General features: G+C 36.5%; 1 protein-coding gene across 2 annotated transcripts in view; it reads left to right on the plus strand.

Annotated features, from left to right (window-relative positions):
- CAPZA1 (capping actin protein of muscle Z-line subunit alpha 1) overlaps positions 1-16,851 on the plus strand; it is a 51,862-nt gene that overhangs the window by 25,441 nt on the left and 9,570 nt on the right. For both annotated transcript variants that reach the window (XM_030324652.2, XM_030324653.1), the window contains exons 3-7: positions 1,789-1,840; positions 5,344-5,407; positions 11,066-11,272; positions 13,929-14,008; positions 14,626-14,704. In XM_030324652.2, coding sequence (XP_030180512.1) covers positions 1,789-1,840; positions 5,344-5,407; positions 11,066-11,272; positions 13,929-14,008; positions 14,626-14,704 — 482 coding nt within the window. The remainder of the gene's footprint in view (positions 1-1,788; positions 1,841-5,343; positions 5,408-11,065; positions 11,273-13,928; positions 14,009-14,625; positions 14,705-16,851) is intronic.

Below are 16,851 nucleotides of genomic sequence, written 5' to 3' on the forward strand. Positions count from 1 at the left end.
CTATGTGATACTCATCTGCAGTTGGCCCAGAGCCCCACACATCATAGAACAATCACTAATCTCCAGTGATAAAAATAATTAATGATGCAGAGAAAGAGTAACCAGGAGAACATATAATTTAAGGAGTAAATAATACAATAGAAATAAATCAGAACATGTATCCTTATAGACTTGTTTGTGGATTTTGAGCACTAACAGCAAGAGAAACAAATAAACAAATGCAGCCTTATTTTCCTAGTCTTTTTTGCATTTTGACCAAATGTAAATTTTCAACAACTGAGCTTTTAGGAAATTTTCCTTTGACCTGAACTTTATCAAGCTGATTAGCTCAAATAAATTCTTTTTTTTTTTTTAATTTTTTTTTTTTTAATGTTTGTTTATTTTTGAGACAGAGAGTGAGACAGAGCGTGAGCCGGGGAGGGCCAGAGAGAGGGAGACACAGTATTGGAAGCAAGCTCCAGGCTCTGGGCTGTCAGCACAGAGCCCGACGTGGGGCTCAAACCATGAACCATGAGAACATGACCTGAGCCGAAGTCGGACGCCTAACCGACTGAGCCACCCAGGCACCCCAGCTCAGATAAATTCTTAACAAAATTAATGGCCTTTGTAGTTAGAAGTCCCTGTTTGATTTCTGACAACTGAATGGACTTTACAGGAATATCATGAGAATAATTGATATGAAAGAATTAGATTAAGAATTGGCAAGCTACTTGTGGCATGAGGACTAGTTTTTATTGGCATGCTACACATTGGCCTCTGCCAGCCTCGTTCAGAAGCTCTAAGAGTCAATGGCCTTTGGCTTATAATTAAATTAGTCTTTCCTCTTGGAGTTAATGAATGCTTAGTAGTTTCTTCTATAACAAGGACCCTCCTCTTATAAAAGAAGAATGACTATGGGGTGCCTGGGTAGTTCAGTAGGTTAAGGGTCCAACTCTTGATTTCGGCTCAGGTCATGATCTCACGGTTTGTGGGTTTGAGCACCCCACTGGACTCCGTGCTGACAGTGCAGAACCTGCTTGGGATTCTGTCTCCCTCTCTGCCCCTGCTCTGCTCACTCTCTATCTCTCTCTTTCAAAATAAATAAGTAAACATTAAAAAATAATAATTAAAATTTAAAAAATAAGCATGACTAGACTCTTGACATACAGCTTTTTAAAAGCATGTAGGCCCCACGTTCAATCCTTCATGGAAAAATATGTTTGGCAGTTTCACTGCCACTGGCTGAATTTTGCCCAGCTTTCTTGGTCTGATGTTATAGAAAAGCCTCCAGTTCTTAATCTTATTTTAAAGGATTCTTTAGATACAAAATTAACAGTTCTAATTGTAACTTTCTTTAAACCATGCTTTTTATTTGCTATGAAATTCCTTGAGAAGTTGTTTGATTATTGTACCGCAAATAATTACATGAAAATCTATGAACATGAGCATCTGTTCATTTGCATATAGGATATCTGAAGATCAACTTTGCAAAGCCTGACTTGTTAAACATTTCTGAAGCTTATCCTTTACTGAACATTTGAATTTTAACATCTTTTAAAGGTGTGGTTTTTTAAAATGTTTATTTTGAGAGGGGTGAGAAAGTGTGCGCACAAGCAGTGGAGGGGTAGAGATAGGGAGACAGAATCCCAAGCATGCTGCACATGCTGTCAGGGCAGAGCCCAGTGCAAGACTTGACCCCACAAACTGTGAGATCATGACCTGAGCCGAAATCTAGAGTCGGATGCTTAACTGACTGAGCCATCCAGGCGCTCTGTTCTTAACGTCTTTTAACATTTTTTTCCTCTTCAGATGTCCGGCTACTACTTAACAATGACAATCTCCTCAGGGAAGGGGCAGCACAGTAAGTATCTTTCAAAATCCACTTACATATATTTTTTTCACTTCTATATTATTTTAATTTTGGATGAACTATATTGATAGTAAATTTGTGCCCTGGAAACTAAGTCTAAAATACTTCAATATAAAGCAGTTGGTTTTAGCAGTTTTAGTTGTTTTTTTTTTTTTTCTTGGAGAAAACATGTTCCCCCCCAATGTTGTTTATTCCCTTAAAGCTTATTATATACGACCTTATTTTTTATTTTTTTATTTTTCCAGATTTCCCCTGTAAAAGCAGAGTTTAATACGAGTGGTTAGGGTTTCTTCTACACTCCTTTTAGTTCACATTGAATTTTTTTTAATTGCTAGCTATAGAAAGATAAGGCTGCTATTGAGGAGTGTTTCTTAAACTGCCACAAAATAGTAGATATTCATAAAAATGCCCTAATAGAATTAACCATAGAATAATAGCATCGTTGTTCAACCCAGTCATGGATTCCTTATCACCACCACGCTAATTAATCTTTCTAAAATACCATTTTCCTTTTATCCTTGTCCTCAAAAACATGAGAGTGATGTGTGTTTTGTTTTCTTCAAATCTAAATACTGTCAGCTTTCAGGGCCCTCTGTTATCTGGCTTTATCACTACTCTCCTTTACATACAAAATTCTGTTTCAATCACTGTCTGTGTAACTGACCCAGAGTTCCTTTGTAAAGAGGAAACCAGAAAAGGATAATGACTGGGTAAAGATGGGGTAGAGAGGATGGAACAAGGATTTTGACATAGAGCAACAAATAATTGTCATAAAGGCATTTGGTATGGTATACAGTTGGTTTAGATTTTAGCTATAGAAAACTTTTAAGAGTTGCTGCCTGAGAAGCAATCATCTTCTTCTGCCCTTCTTCTGCCCTGCTGTTTTGGATCTCATTCTGGGACCAAATTCTACAAACCCTATAATTGTCATCATGATTGATATTCTCATTATACATTGATTTAGGCACACACTGAAGATACATTCTAATGCTGGTTTCTCTTAGTTGCATAAAATGCCATAGAAAAAGGCATTCATGATTTGCTAATTCAACCCCTGTCTATCCTCTGCCCTGTCATTGAAAGAATTTCATCTATATTTTGTCAACAGATGATTATCCAGTCTGAATGCTCCTAATAATAAGGAATTCACCATCTAACAAGGCAGGTTCTTCAACTTGCTTGACATATATTGGTCTTAGTTTTATCCTTGAGAGCTACTCAAAATAAATCTAGTCAGTACTTCATTTGATAAGGTACTGCTGAAGAGGAGATGGGGAGTGGAATGCCAAGATCCAAGAGTGACTGCATCCTAAGCCTGTTGTCACGTTTTTAATTAGGAGTAACAGTAGAATTTGGTATTTAATAGTTCAGATGCTTTAATTGCACTGACAATAAAGCTTTGTTTTTATAAATATTCTGGTTCTTATAGACTGTAGCTTTTCAGAGAACTTTCTTCCTAAAGGACAGCTGTCTTATGCCCAAATATTTGCTTTTCTATAGGGATAAAAAAATTCTGTTTTTCTTCCAGTAATAAGATGCTTCAGTCCCTTGGCTGCAGATCTCATAGTAAGGGCTCAGTGAATGTTGTTTCAGTAATCATCATTATTGCCTTCTATATAAAATGAAGGAGGACTGAACAACTGAGAATTTAACCCTATTTCCTGGATTTTCACCTATGCTTCTTGACCACCGTAACCATTCTCTGTTAATTCCCAGTACTTCCAGACTAAGTAGGGAGATGTAGGCCATGTTAAAGAGAGGATTTTATTTCTGAAAGAGAGGGGAAATTATTAGTATTATGAGCAGAGAATGACTCGATGAGATTATATTTTAGAATAATTACTGGCTACCATGCAGGGGGGCAAATATTGAAGTAAGAGGAGTAGTTAGAAGGCTTATTGCAGTAGTTCAGAGATAAATGGCGGTGGTTTGGACTAGTGTAAGGGTGGTGGGAAGGAGTCAGATTCTGAATATGTATTCAAGGTAGAACCCATATGATTTACTGATGGATTGGATGTGAAATGTGGGAGAAAGAAGAATCAAGAAGGATCTCAAGTTTTCGGTCCACACTGCTGGTAGAATGAAAATACCATTTTCTTGAGATGGGATTAAATATTAACCATCTTTGGTATTTGTGTTTGTAATCTGTAATCTTAGGACGTATCGTAGAATGGAATGCTTACTACTCTCTACTCCTTAAGCTTTTCTAAAAAAAAAAAAAAATCAATAATAATATTTAATCCACTTTGCATGAACATTTAATTTATCTTCCTATCTGAAGAACCACCATGTTTAAGACTCATTTTGCTAATGGGGATGTATAATGATTTATAACACCATAGAAATGATTTATCTAAAAACTTAACAATAACCCAAAATGAAAAGACTGAGGATTAGCTTTAAATGTCTGTTACTTTGGTTTCTTTTGAAGAAAAGTTTGATACTTTGCTTAAAAACAGTGTCTAGCAGGCGTTTTAGCAGGTTAAACTTGGGCAGAAGAGGTGTTTAACTCTTCCCTTGGCCAGTGGGTGAGAATACTGATATTTTGTGTGTTACACGTTTCTTACACTGCAGTTTACCTCAGGCTTCTTTCCCTTTACCTTTTTGCTTACTTAGATGTACTAGGGAGCCATTGAAAATGCAGTTTTACAAATCTAGCACTGGACAAGTAAATGGTAGTTAATAGGCATGTACTTTGATTATTCATATCTCCTTTTTAAAATAATCTCTTCTGGGGCGCCTGGGTGGATCATTCAGTTGGGCGGCCAACTTCGGCTCAGGTCATGATCTCGTGGTCTGTGAGTTTGAGCCCCACATCGGGCTCTGTGCTGACAGCTCAGAGCCTAGAGACTGTTTTGGATTCTGTGTCTCCCTCTCTCTCTGACCCTAACCAGCTGATGCTCTATCTGTCTGTCTCTCTGTCTCTCTCTCAAAAATAAAATAAACATTAAAAAAAGTAATAATCTCTTCTGCCTTAAGCTCTCCTCTGAGACTTGACTCACGCTCCGCTCTTGCCTCACCCTCTCCCCATGTCAAATGCCTTCCAGTACATTTAATTATGATCTCTCCTGCCTGCCCTGCCTCAGAAAGTCCAGAATAAAGAAGGCAGCATTGCTAAAATAGTGCATCAACTGAAGGGTTTTTTGTTTTTTCTTTAAACTACTGAAAGCCTCTATCTAAAAGTTGGTAATTCACAAAAATCTGATTACTTAAAACTTCGGAATTGTCTAAGGGGAATTCTGTTGGAGCTTAGAAGTGGAGACGAAAAGGTAATTTCAGAGTTTAGGGCACATCTGAGATCACTGTGAAGAGTTCCTTCAGAAAGTGGGAAGGCATTAGGATAACACTAGTTGCCTGGAGAGAGAAAGGGAAGAGCACTGGGGAGTGTTTTCACATTCTCTTTCACTATTATGTGAATTACCTTTGGTGTTTCTTTATGTATAATTCTCTCCCCCTCCAACCCCCCCCCTTTTTTTCCACTTGTTAAAATACAGTGCGTTTGCCCAGTATAACATGGATCAGTTCACGCCTGTGAAGATAGAAGGATATGAAGATCAGGTAATGACTGTTCTTTTTAGTAGGCTGTGCCTGGGTGGTAGTAGAAATCCTATAAACCAAAGCAAATGTCTGAAGATAAGATGCTGAATAAATTCATGCCGTAGTTATCAGAGCTTTTGTAAATGTTCTATATAAGAAAATTCTTCCCCTCTCTGATAATACCAGGAGTTTCTTTGACAGGAAAAAAGAGCTGCCCCTAACAAAAATAGTGAAAGTAAAAGAATTGAGTTTTATACAGATTTTATAGCTGTATGTAATTCTCCTTGGTAAGAATAATAGGAGACATTATATTTGATATTCTATAGAAAAACAGACATTTCTATTCAAATAGAGGAACAAAGCAAACATTTCCATTATTGTCATAGTTATAAACATAGTCTGGCAGGACTTTGCAAATTCATTAATTGCACTTCAAAGGCAGTATGTCACTAAATACCAAATCCTTGTTAAAAAAATCTGAGGGGCACCTGGGTGGTTCAGTTGGTTGAGTATCCAACTCTTGATTTTGGCTCAGGTCATGAACTCATGGTCGTGATATCAAGCCCCATGTAGTGTGGAGCCTGCTTGGGATTCTCTCTCCTTTCCTCTCTGTCCCTCCCCCACTCTCAATGTCTGCACTCTCTCTCTGTCTCTCAAAATAAACTTAAAGAGTCTGAATCTTCTTTGAACCCACAAATCCGTAAGATTTATCCTAGGAAAATAAGTATATAAATGTATTAAAAAGATTATAGCAAGGTTTATGACAGTGAAACAAGGTTTATAATAGTGAAAAATTGGGAACAATCTAAATGCTCAACCAACATTAAATTAATATCTATAGACCAAAATACTATGACTCCATTGAAAAGTGATGTAAAAACTGATCTGGGAATATACTCCCTTTGGTAACACATATGCTAAAGTATTGATCTAGAAAGATTTTTGTGATATATTAAGCTAAAACATAAAAGAACATATGTAGAATTGTGCTAGTTTATTTTTCAAATAGATATTTAAATGAGCTGTATTAGAATTAATGCATTTTAAATTCTTTAAAAGATGCACCATTTTATGTACCACTAAGAAAAAACACTGCCAGTTTTAATTGGCAAAGTCCTAAGATGCCATCAAGTATAAGATGTATCCCATTTTATGAAATGTTAAGTGATGGGGGGACATATGCATCTTTTTTTTTTTTTTTAATGTTTGTTTATTTTTGAGAGAGAGAGAGCACCTAAGGGACAGAGAGAGAGGGAACAGAGGATCGGAAGAGGGCTCTGTGCTGACAGCAGAGAGCCTGATGTGGGGTTTGAATTCACGAACCGTGAGATCATGACCTAAGCCTAAGTCAGATGCTTAACTGACTGAGCCACCCAGGTGCCCCTAGAGGGACATACACATCTTAGGAGTCAAAGGTATAAAGTATATAGATGTGCGTAGGAAAGGAAATGTAGGAAAATATACACCAAAATGTTAACTCTGTCTTGGAATTACAGGATTTTTGGAATTTGTTTTGCTTGTTTTTTGTTTGTTTTGGTTTATATTTTTGCTTAATTTTCTTTTTTTTTTTTTTAAACGTTTATTTATTTTTGAGACAGAGAGAGACAGAGCATGAACAGGGGAGGGGCAGAGAGAGAGGGAGACACAGAATCTGAAACAGGCTCCAGGCTCTGAGCTGTCAGCACAGAGCCCGACGCGGGGCTCGAACTCACGGCCAGTGAGATCATGACCTGAGCCGAAGTCAGACGCTTAACCGACCAAGCCACCCAGGCGCCCCTTTTGCTTAATTTTCTTAATGAAAATAGATTAATTACAAGTATAAACAATAAACAATACTGGAGAAAATGATAAATATTGCTTGCAATTGATATTGTATAATTTAATGTAATATAGACAAGTTATTGAAATAAGATCTGTGTCCAGATACATGTTATAAGACCATTCCCATACACCAGTAGTAGCCAGCTTAAAAATGTAGTCAAAAGGAGATGGCATTCTTAGCCATAACAACAGCAACAAAAAGCTATTATCTGGACATTAAAATAAGGAAAGATACATAAGTTATTAAAGAAGATGCCATAGGGGAGCCTGGCTGGCTCAGTTGGTAGAGCATGCGACTCTTGATCTCAGGGTTAGAAGTGTGAGACCCACATTGGGTGTAGAGATTACTTAAAAATAAAATGTTTTGAAAAATAAAGTAGATGCCATAAAACATCACACACACAAAGGAAAAAAATTAAAAAGACAAAACCAAAGTAGATGCCACCCCTGCATATAGTAAAAATCAACTACAGTGGGTTAACTACGTAGAGATTTTTGTCATGTAAGAAATCCGGAGGTAATATTTAGAGCTGTTAAGAGCTGTTACATGGTAGCTCCATGATGTCATCAGAGACCCACGTTGCTTCCAGCTCTCTATTCTGCCTTCCAGGTATTGTTTTCATTATCATGCTCTTAAGAGAGCCGCTCTATTTCAGGGCACTAAATCCATAGTTGTAGGAAGGAAGAAGGAAGAAGTTGGAAAAGGTGCTGGCCATTCCAGAAGCAACTTTCACTGATAAGTTATTGCCAGAACTCCTATCACTTTGTCATTCCTAGTGGGGAAGTATCATTTTTGTATTTGTATACACAGTCTTTTTGGAAACTTTTGGGGTTCTGTTAGTAAGGGAAAAGGAAAGAATGGATATTGGATTGGAAACTAGCAGGAGTCTGCTATACAATTCATACACACACACACACACACACACACACACACACATTAATCTGGGAAGTAAATGGGAAATTAGATTTAAATACAGTGTTTCTGAATAAGAAATATAAATAATATGGAAAGCTTGTTTGAATAAGAAATATAAATGAGGGGCACTTGGGTGGCTCAGTTGGCTAGGCATCCGACTTCAGCTCAGGTCATGATCTCACAGTCTGTGGGTTCAAGCCCCACTTCAGGCTCTGTACTGACAGTTCAGAACCCAGAGCCTGCTTCTGTGTCTCCCTCTCTCTCTGCCCCTCCCCACCTTACTCTCCGTCTCTGTCTCTGAAAAATGAATAAACTGTAAAATAAATAAATAAATAAATAAATAAATAAATAAATAAATAAATAAATAAAAAAAAAGGAAATATAAATGGTATGGAAATTTTGTTTTTCAAATAGATTTCATACAATTCCTATGAAAAACAGACCATACAGGATTATTCTGATCAGGAACAACAATGAAAAAAGACCAATGCTAGCAAACAAAGACACAAGGCAAGAATCAGAAAGCCCTTAAACTAAGTATCATAAAACAGAAAGGAAAAGGAAACAATTGATAAAATTTATGAGATTACTCTAACTTTGATTTCCAGTGCCAACTATACACTTAGATTAATTCCAGGTGGAGATTAAAGGTTAAATATTTTTTAAAACATAAAAATTTAGTAGGAAATGGAAAGAGAATCATAACTTTTAAGTAATGATGAAACATGAGAAAAGTTTATAAAAGAAAGTGACCTTTGTATAATGGGCTTAAAATAAGATTTTAAAAGAAGAAAATATGTGCCTCAAGCATAGTAAAGAGGTTATTCAAATACCTAAGGATGATGCCAAGAGTTCAGTGAATAAATGAGCAACAGAAATGAACCATTTGCACCCAACTCGTTCAGTTGCACCCAACTGAAATACAAAGCAAACTTGGAAAAGTGTTACATCGCCCAGAAATAGTAATTAAGGTAGTGCAGATTAAAATTTTAATGTGAACATATTTACTTTTTAATTATAAAAGTTGCAGGATTGTGATGAGAAAGCTTTATGAGAGTAAGACTAAGGAAATAATCAAGCTTTTAAAGGGTAGTCTGATGATAAGGACACGAATCTCAAAACTAGGAATTCTTTCCAAAGAATTATTTTTAAGCAGAAGACTTTTTGTGGGAGAATTTATAGTGGCTTTCAATAGTGGAAATGGTAAGTAACTTAAACCTGCTTCAATTCAGGAGTGATTAAATATATTATGGTATGTCAATATTGTGAAATTATATGTAATTATTAAAAATGGTAAATGTGTCAAAAGACAAATGGCAAATTAGGGAAAAAATTGTGAAACTCAACACATGCAGAGTTTTATCTGCCTAATTAATAAAAAGAGTTCAACTAGAAAAAGACCAAATACCCAATAGAAAAGTGGGCAAAAGATAAGAATAGACTGTTCACAGAAGGGGAAATACAGTAAATGACTTTTTAAAAGGTGAAAAGAAATTGCAGTTAAAATTTCTACTGATAGTGTGTTTGTAACTTGGTACCACACCCTATCTCTGATATAGGGCAGTTTGTCAACCTCTAACAAAATTATGAATACGTTTACACTTTGATCCAGTTCCCCTTTCAGAGAATTTACCTCACATGAGTACATGGCACATGTACATAATTGATACATAATGAACATACAAGGACATTTATTGCAATATTGTTCATAATAGTAAGAGATTGAAAACAACCCAACTATCCATTAATAGAGGACTGGTTGAATAAATTTTTGTATAGCCATACAATGGAGCAGTATACAATTGTAAACCAAAAAACAAGGAAGTTCTCTGAGTATTCCTATGGAAAGATTTTCTAGGTATATTAAATTTAAAAAGTACAAAGTGAAACACAGTATAGTATGCTAGTTTTGTGTAAACTAAAAGGGTGGGTGGGTGCCTGGGTGGCTTAGTTGAGTGTACGCAACTCTTGATCTCAGCTCAGGTCTTGATCTCAGGGTCGTGAATCTGTTGGGTCTGTGCTGGGGGTGAAGCCTACTTAAACAAACAAGTAAATAAATAGAATAAGTAATACATTCACATGGTTCAAAAATGGAAAAAAATATATATATATAGAGAGAGAGATCTTTTTCTCATCTTTATCTCATATCCACCAAATTCCTAACAAATAAATGTCCCTTTACTCATAAGGCAACTGATTTTTATTAATTTAGAGCAAGGGTCAGCAAGCTATGCATGGCAGGTACCACTTATTTTTGTAAATAAAGTTTTATTGAACACAGCCCTGCTTGTTTGTTTTTTGTATTGTCTATGGCTGCTTTCCTGCTAACATCAGAGTTGAGTAGGCACAACTGATTCTATGTCCAGAAAAGCTGAAAATACTTACTATCTGGCCCTTTACAGAAAAAATTTGCCAATCCCTGATATATTCTTCCAGGGTTTCTATTTTACAAATATTACCTATTTTAAATGCTAAGTATAATGACTAGAAAAGGTTTATGAAATATGTGAAAAAAATGATATTAAAATGTATAGAGAAGTTACTGTTGCAGCTATGTATAAAGTATATACATTGGCAAAACATTAGACAGAAACCAAGAAATGAAGGATAGGTTGGAGAAATGTGGTTTTAGAGCTGATTTAACCCTAAACGTAATATTTTTAATAAGAGTAAAAATGTGACTTAAGGGGTAGCTGGCTGGCTCAGTTGGTAGAGCATGCTGCTCTTAACCTTAGAGTCATGAATTCAAGCCCCACCTTGGGGGTGGAGTTTACTTAAAAAGTTAAATTTTTTAAAAATGTGACTTGATTGAAAAATCAGTATGAAAGAGAAATCTGAGTAAATGAAAAGTTAACTGTCTTCAGAATTTTTATTTGTTTTGTTAAATTTGACAAGAACTTTTTTTTACAGAGTTACTCATATTTATAATTATTCTTTGGAAGGTCTTAATTACAGAACATGGTGACCTGGGTAATAGCAGATTTTTAGATCCAAGAAACAAAATTTCCTTTAAGTTTGACCATCTACGGAAAGAAGCAAGTGACCCCCAGCCAGAGGACGTAGATGGAGGTCTGAAGTCTTGGAGAGAATCCTGTGACAGTGCTTTAAGGGCCTATGTGAAAGATCATTATTCCAACGGCTTCTGTACTGTTAAGTATCTGCCTGCTTCATTATTAGAGATGTTTTATTTTCTACATTTACGTTATCCTTTGTGGGCTTTGGCTAGCCAAACATCACTTCTTCTTAGAGTCTCCTCTGCATTTTATTCTCCTCTGCATTTTTGAAGGGGTATAAATGGACAATTTTATATGGAAAATTCTTTAACATCTTTAGTTTAGACATAAGTAAATAAATTTAGATTGTCAAGACAGCTATTGCCACATTCATGACTTTTTAGTATAGGCCTTTTTACAGAAAGCTACTTAAATAGTTTAGATGCTTTCACTGGATCGTCAAAACTATTTGAATTTTTTTTAATCAAGAGTAATTTGACTTTTTTTTTTTTTTACTAATGTTAAAATTTGGCTCTATCATGATTTTTCCTTTGTAAGGTTGTGAATACGATTAAGAAAAATGTCTGTTAGAATATTTTCAATATTTAATGATGATGAGTTAAATGGCGATAATAGAATATTGGGTAAGAGCCCTTATTTTGAAGCCATACTAACTGGTTTGATCCTAGCCTTGCCACTTAATTAGTTCTGTGACTTTGTTAACATGTCTGCCTCAATTCTTTTCACCTATAAAATGGAAATAATAGTTCTTACCTCATAGAATGTTGTGAGGATTGAATGAAGTAATTACTCATATAAAATGCCTGGAAAATGTCTGGCACAAAGGAAGTTCTGCATAAGTGTTGAATATCATTATTTTTACATGTTTTTTATTTTTTAAATGATGGAGAAAACCCATTATGGTGGATAATTACAGTCGATATTACAAAGGAAGACATGGCATACTCTTTTAGAAATTGGCTTTGCAATCCTAAATATACTTTCAACTTCTCATTTGTTATGTATTTAAAGTTTGACACTACTCATTCTTATTTTGGAGAGCCTCCACACCAAGTAACCTCACGTGCCATTTTCTCACTGTCTCTGCCAACAAATGAGCTACAGAAAGCCATCAAATTGTTCTGACAGTGTCTGTTGTACCCCAAATGTCTTATATCCTCAGAGCTGTCCTGCTTGGTGGTAATTCTTGATTTCATCTCAATATTTCCCATAATGTTTTCAATATAGTGTGTTCCAATTCATTCCCATTGCCCTTAGGCATCTGTCTGATCCCCCACATATTAGTAAGACTGACATGAAATCTTTCTCTGCTTTCCATACTCAGCAGTGTTCCCTCTCTTCCACTGTACTTGAATCTTAGAAAGGGGGATCCTTATTCTTGATCTTATACTATCCTATCTGATACATATCTCTTTAAATGTTTTTATTTCTCTTCTTAAGGAGAACAAACTTTTCCTCAGTCATAATTTCCATCAGTTACTTTTCTTCTTCTCTTTCTACCTTGCTCTTCCTCCCTCTTCTTCACTTCCTTTCTTCCCTCATCTCTCTCTACTATGTAACCAAACCTGGGAGCATTCTGCTCCTACTAGTGTCATTTCCTCATTATGTATCTACTTCTTAACCCTGTGAATCTTGGCTTCAGTCTTTAGTCTATAGAAACTGTTCTCTGAGTTTACTAATGGTTCCTGAATTGCCTCAGTATCTTTTTCTTCGTCCTTGACTTCTTTATGGCATTTCACACTGAGACCATCCAACTACTTACCTTTTGCTTAGACTGCTCTGTCAGCACCCTCTACTCATTCTCAGTTTGTCTCTATTTCTTTTCTTCTCCCCTACCTTTGTAAATGTAGGCATTCCCCACTGCTCTATTTCTCTTTCTTGAAAACTCATGGTTTATTTAATATAGGGAAAGTAAACATGTGGAAATATTTTGTGGACTATAAAGTTCTTCTATTTATTTTTTTTCCTTTTCCTTGGGATTGCATTTCTGTTCACCTCTCCTACATTAAGGAACAGTTGGGGCTTCTGACTACTAGCTGCACATCTCTATCTGAATTTCCCAATTTGTTAATGATACTACTGTCTATCTGGTCATCCCAGTATGCAAGCACTTTGGCTCTTTCCCCTTTTCTGTCCTTCACTTGCAGTGTATTGTTAGACTTGATTATGCTTTTGCACCCTGATACCCACTGATACTACCCTGACTTATTGCCTAGATTAATGCTCTGGCCTCCTAACCAACTAGCTTTTCCTCTACTTTAGCCTGTATACCAGTATTAATTATTCTCCCAAAACAATAGTGCCTGGTATGTTGTTTTGGTGTCTGTCCTGTAGAATAATGTCCATACTTATTACCTTCTATCTATTACTGTGGGATTTATATCTTCTATCCTGTATCATCACCCACTTCAGTTAGCCCACTTCACACGTACTAACCTGAAAGCACTAATTGCCATTCACTGAACAAGCCCCCAGTTTCCTGTCTGAAGAGTTTACTCATCTTTCCTCTCAGTCTCTGCCTATGAGAATCTCACCTGTCTTGTAAGGCCCAGTCCAACTGTCACCTCCCTTGTACCCCAAATCAGGAGCAGTACTGCCTTCTACAGTCATTGTACCAGTGTCTCCTGTGGAACTAAACATGTTCTGCTCTGTGTTTGTATCCCATGAAGTCTTGTGAGTTACCTGATTCTTTGTCTCCTCCGAGGATTTAGCATGCTGTTTTTGTACAGTGTTTGGCATTTAGGTTAAATGTGTTTTCAGAGGCTAACTTTTTTTTTTTGTTTAACAATAGGTTTATGCTAAAACTATAGATGGGCAACAGACCATTATTGCATGTATTGAAAGCCACCAGTTTCAGCCTAAAAACTTCTGGTAAGAAAGTAGATGTTCTCTTCTATTTGTGTCTTAACTTCTGTTGGGAAGAAAACAAACCAGTAGTTGAAACTTGGTTTTTAATCTAACTAGTTTAGAATAAGTTATTTGACAGAGAGGCTTCAGTTCCCCATCTGCAAAATGAGGGGTTTGGACGTGAACATTTAGATTCCTTTCAATGCCAAGATTTTATAATCTTGTCTTTTTAAAAAATGCTCTTCTATTGAGTGAGAATAAGTGATTGGTTAAGAAAGTGCCCAGTGGAAAATCTGAGTTTTACTCGGGTTTAGTTAATAATACTTGAGTTAATTGCAAAACTCAGCAGCCCATCTAGCTGTTTGTGGAAGAGCCTACCATGAATAGTAGAAGCATGGTTTTCTGTTCCATGATTGAAAAATGAAAGTCAGAATAACTTTAAAAAACTTACGTTTAGACACTTGGATACAAACTTGTATTTGAGTAGACAGAGCCTTGGATTTGTCAAACTAGAAATGATTTGTTTCTTTTTGGTTTTGGTTTTGTTTTTTTTTCTCTTTCCCAAATTCTCTCCCTCAGCAGCAAATCACCTCTTTGTTGTGCTTATTGCTAACTCTTCAGCCTTGTGTGTGTTTTAATAGGAATGGTCGTTGGAGATCAGAGTGGAAGTTCACCATCACACCACCTACAGCCCAGGTGGTTGGAGTACTTAAGATTCAGGTGAGATCCCCATGTGTTAATAGGCCATGTTAAAATGTCACATCTTCAAAACAAACATGCAAGTTGGTATTTGTTCTGGTATTCGAAATAAGGAACAACTATATGTAGATGCAACCTGATGGTAGTAAATAGAAATAGAAGCCTCCTTCATGGGGAAATGGTTAAGCAGAGCTATCCTGGGTTGATAAAGGATAGTCATATGGCATGTACTGCTTGCTTATTATTTTTCTCTTTCAAAGATAACAAGATTTTTCCAGGAATTATCAAATAGTACTTCTAGGAAAGAAGAAAATAAATGATTATTAAGAAGTGACTAAATAGCAGCTGCTGTGACTTACTTAGGGTCTCTCATATATGTTAGCCCGTGTAAGTGTGTATGTGCGTGTACATATAAAACATAATTCTTAACTTTGAAGACAGCTACATGAATGGGATTGTTTTGTTTTTTTACAGTAATGACAGAAGGTTGTATTATCAAGTAAATAAAACAGAGGAACTAGAGCGAATGACCAAGTGTCATCGTGTATGGAATATAAGTAACCAAGCAGAGTAGATTTCTAGTGCTGGTGTCAGAACAGATAGGCAGGTGAATAAGGAGCTTGTGAATGCCTGTCTCGATCGGAGTCTTCTGATATCCTAGCAGAGGTTTGAAATTCAAATTCAGGGTGATTGAATTCTTAAGCCCAGCCAACTCTCAGGTAGGATTAAACAGTTACTGATACCTGAGATCAGTACCTAATCATACTTCTATTATATTGTGTTAAGTCTTACTTTCAAAACAATTAGCAAGAGCTGCCTTATATATATGGTACATGTCATCTGTACCCGCTCTTTTCAGGATAGCTTCCTGCTACAAGTAACAGTAACTTGTTTTTTGGGAGCTCTTCCTAGCCACAGGAGCATGCCCAACTCAGATGAGGCAAGCTGAAAATGTTAAGTTCACAGCTCTGGAGCAGCCCTTAGTGCCATACAAGAGTTGGTAGATAAATATGCCAGTTTCCTCACCCATCAGGTGGGACAACTCTGAAGTATGTTCTCCTTAGTCTTCCAGAGTCCAGGACCCACAGCTGTCTGTGGGTCATTAATGGTCATCTCTGGGTTCATTAATGCACCCATAACACTTTCCTCCCTTCTGTGTCTTACTACCTCAGCCCTTACTAGCCTTTCTTGAGATTACCTCCCAAGTAAACCACCTCCTCTTAAATCTTAATCATGGGGTCTGCTTCTGGGGGAGCCCAAGCTAAGACAACATATATTGCTCTATTTCTGTTTAATCATATATATGAGTAGCCTAATGCTTTAGATCTCCTGTAACTATGGCATCAGCATTAACTTGGCAGCTTACTATAAATTTATGTAGGTAACTTGATTTTTCTTCCAGAAGGAGACAATTACTTGTGTTTCAGCTTTGCCAATGCAAACCTAAATTAAGAGTACATATCATAAAGGGTAATAGTTTCTGATAAGGCTTAAAACAAGGGCCACTACCCGGACCTCATGTATACCTTTTAACCAGATTGTCTGATCACACCTTGGAGAAGGGCTTGCTTCTTCTACATCTTTTAAAATCAGAGTGAGAATTACTTGGAAGAGTCACTAAGATATGTAGACCTTTGGTTATTCTGTAGGCAAAAGGGTAGTTCTGGGAAGTCAACAGTTTCTGAGGATTTATGTTGATGATAGTCATGTTGAAATTTTTATTAGCAGCTGAGACCTAGAAAGGTTTTTGTTGCTTTTGGCAACTTTGAAGCTGGGGAGATCCTGGCCAAGGCAAGGATATCCGATCTCATTGTCCTCCCAGCCCTTTGACTCCTCCCCCAAGCACCCCAGTAAAATGGTTTGTTCCCTTGCCTGCCCCCTCCCCCACCACAAAAAGAGTTTTTGTTTTAAAACAGAGTTTGGGGCACCTGGCTGACCCATTCAAGTGGAACACACAACTCTTGATCCTGGGGTTGTAATTGAAGCCCTGCATTAGGTATAGAGATTTATTTAAAAATAAAATCTTAAAAAATTTTTTAAATTAAAAAAGATAAACAGAGCTTAAGTTTATCATTTATGTATTAGATAATGAAATCAATATTTTTAGAATTTTCAATGGAGTTTATAAACAGCAAGACTTAGTGGTATTCCTATTCATGTCCTAGTTC

Source organism: Lynx canadensis, chromosome C1 (assembly GCF_007474595.2).
Source record: "Lynx canadensis isolate LIC74 chromosome C1, mLynCan4.pri.v2, whole genome shotgun sequence".
In the NCBI taxonomy this organism is placed as follows: domain Eukaryota; kingdom Metazoa; phylum Chordata; class Mammalia; order Carnivora; family Felidae; genus Lynx; species Lynx canadensis.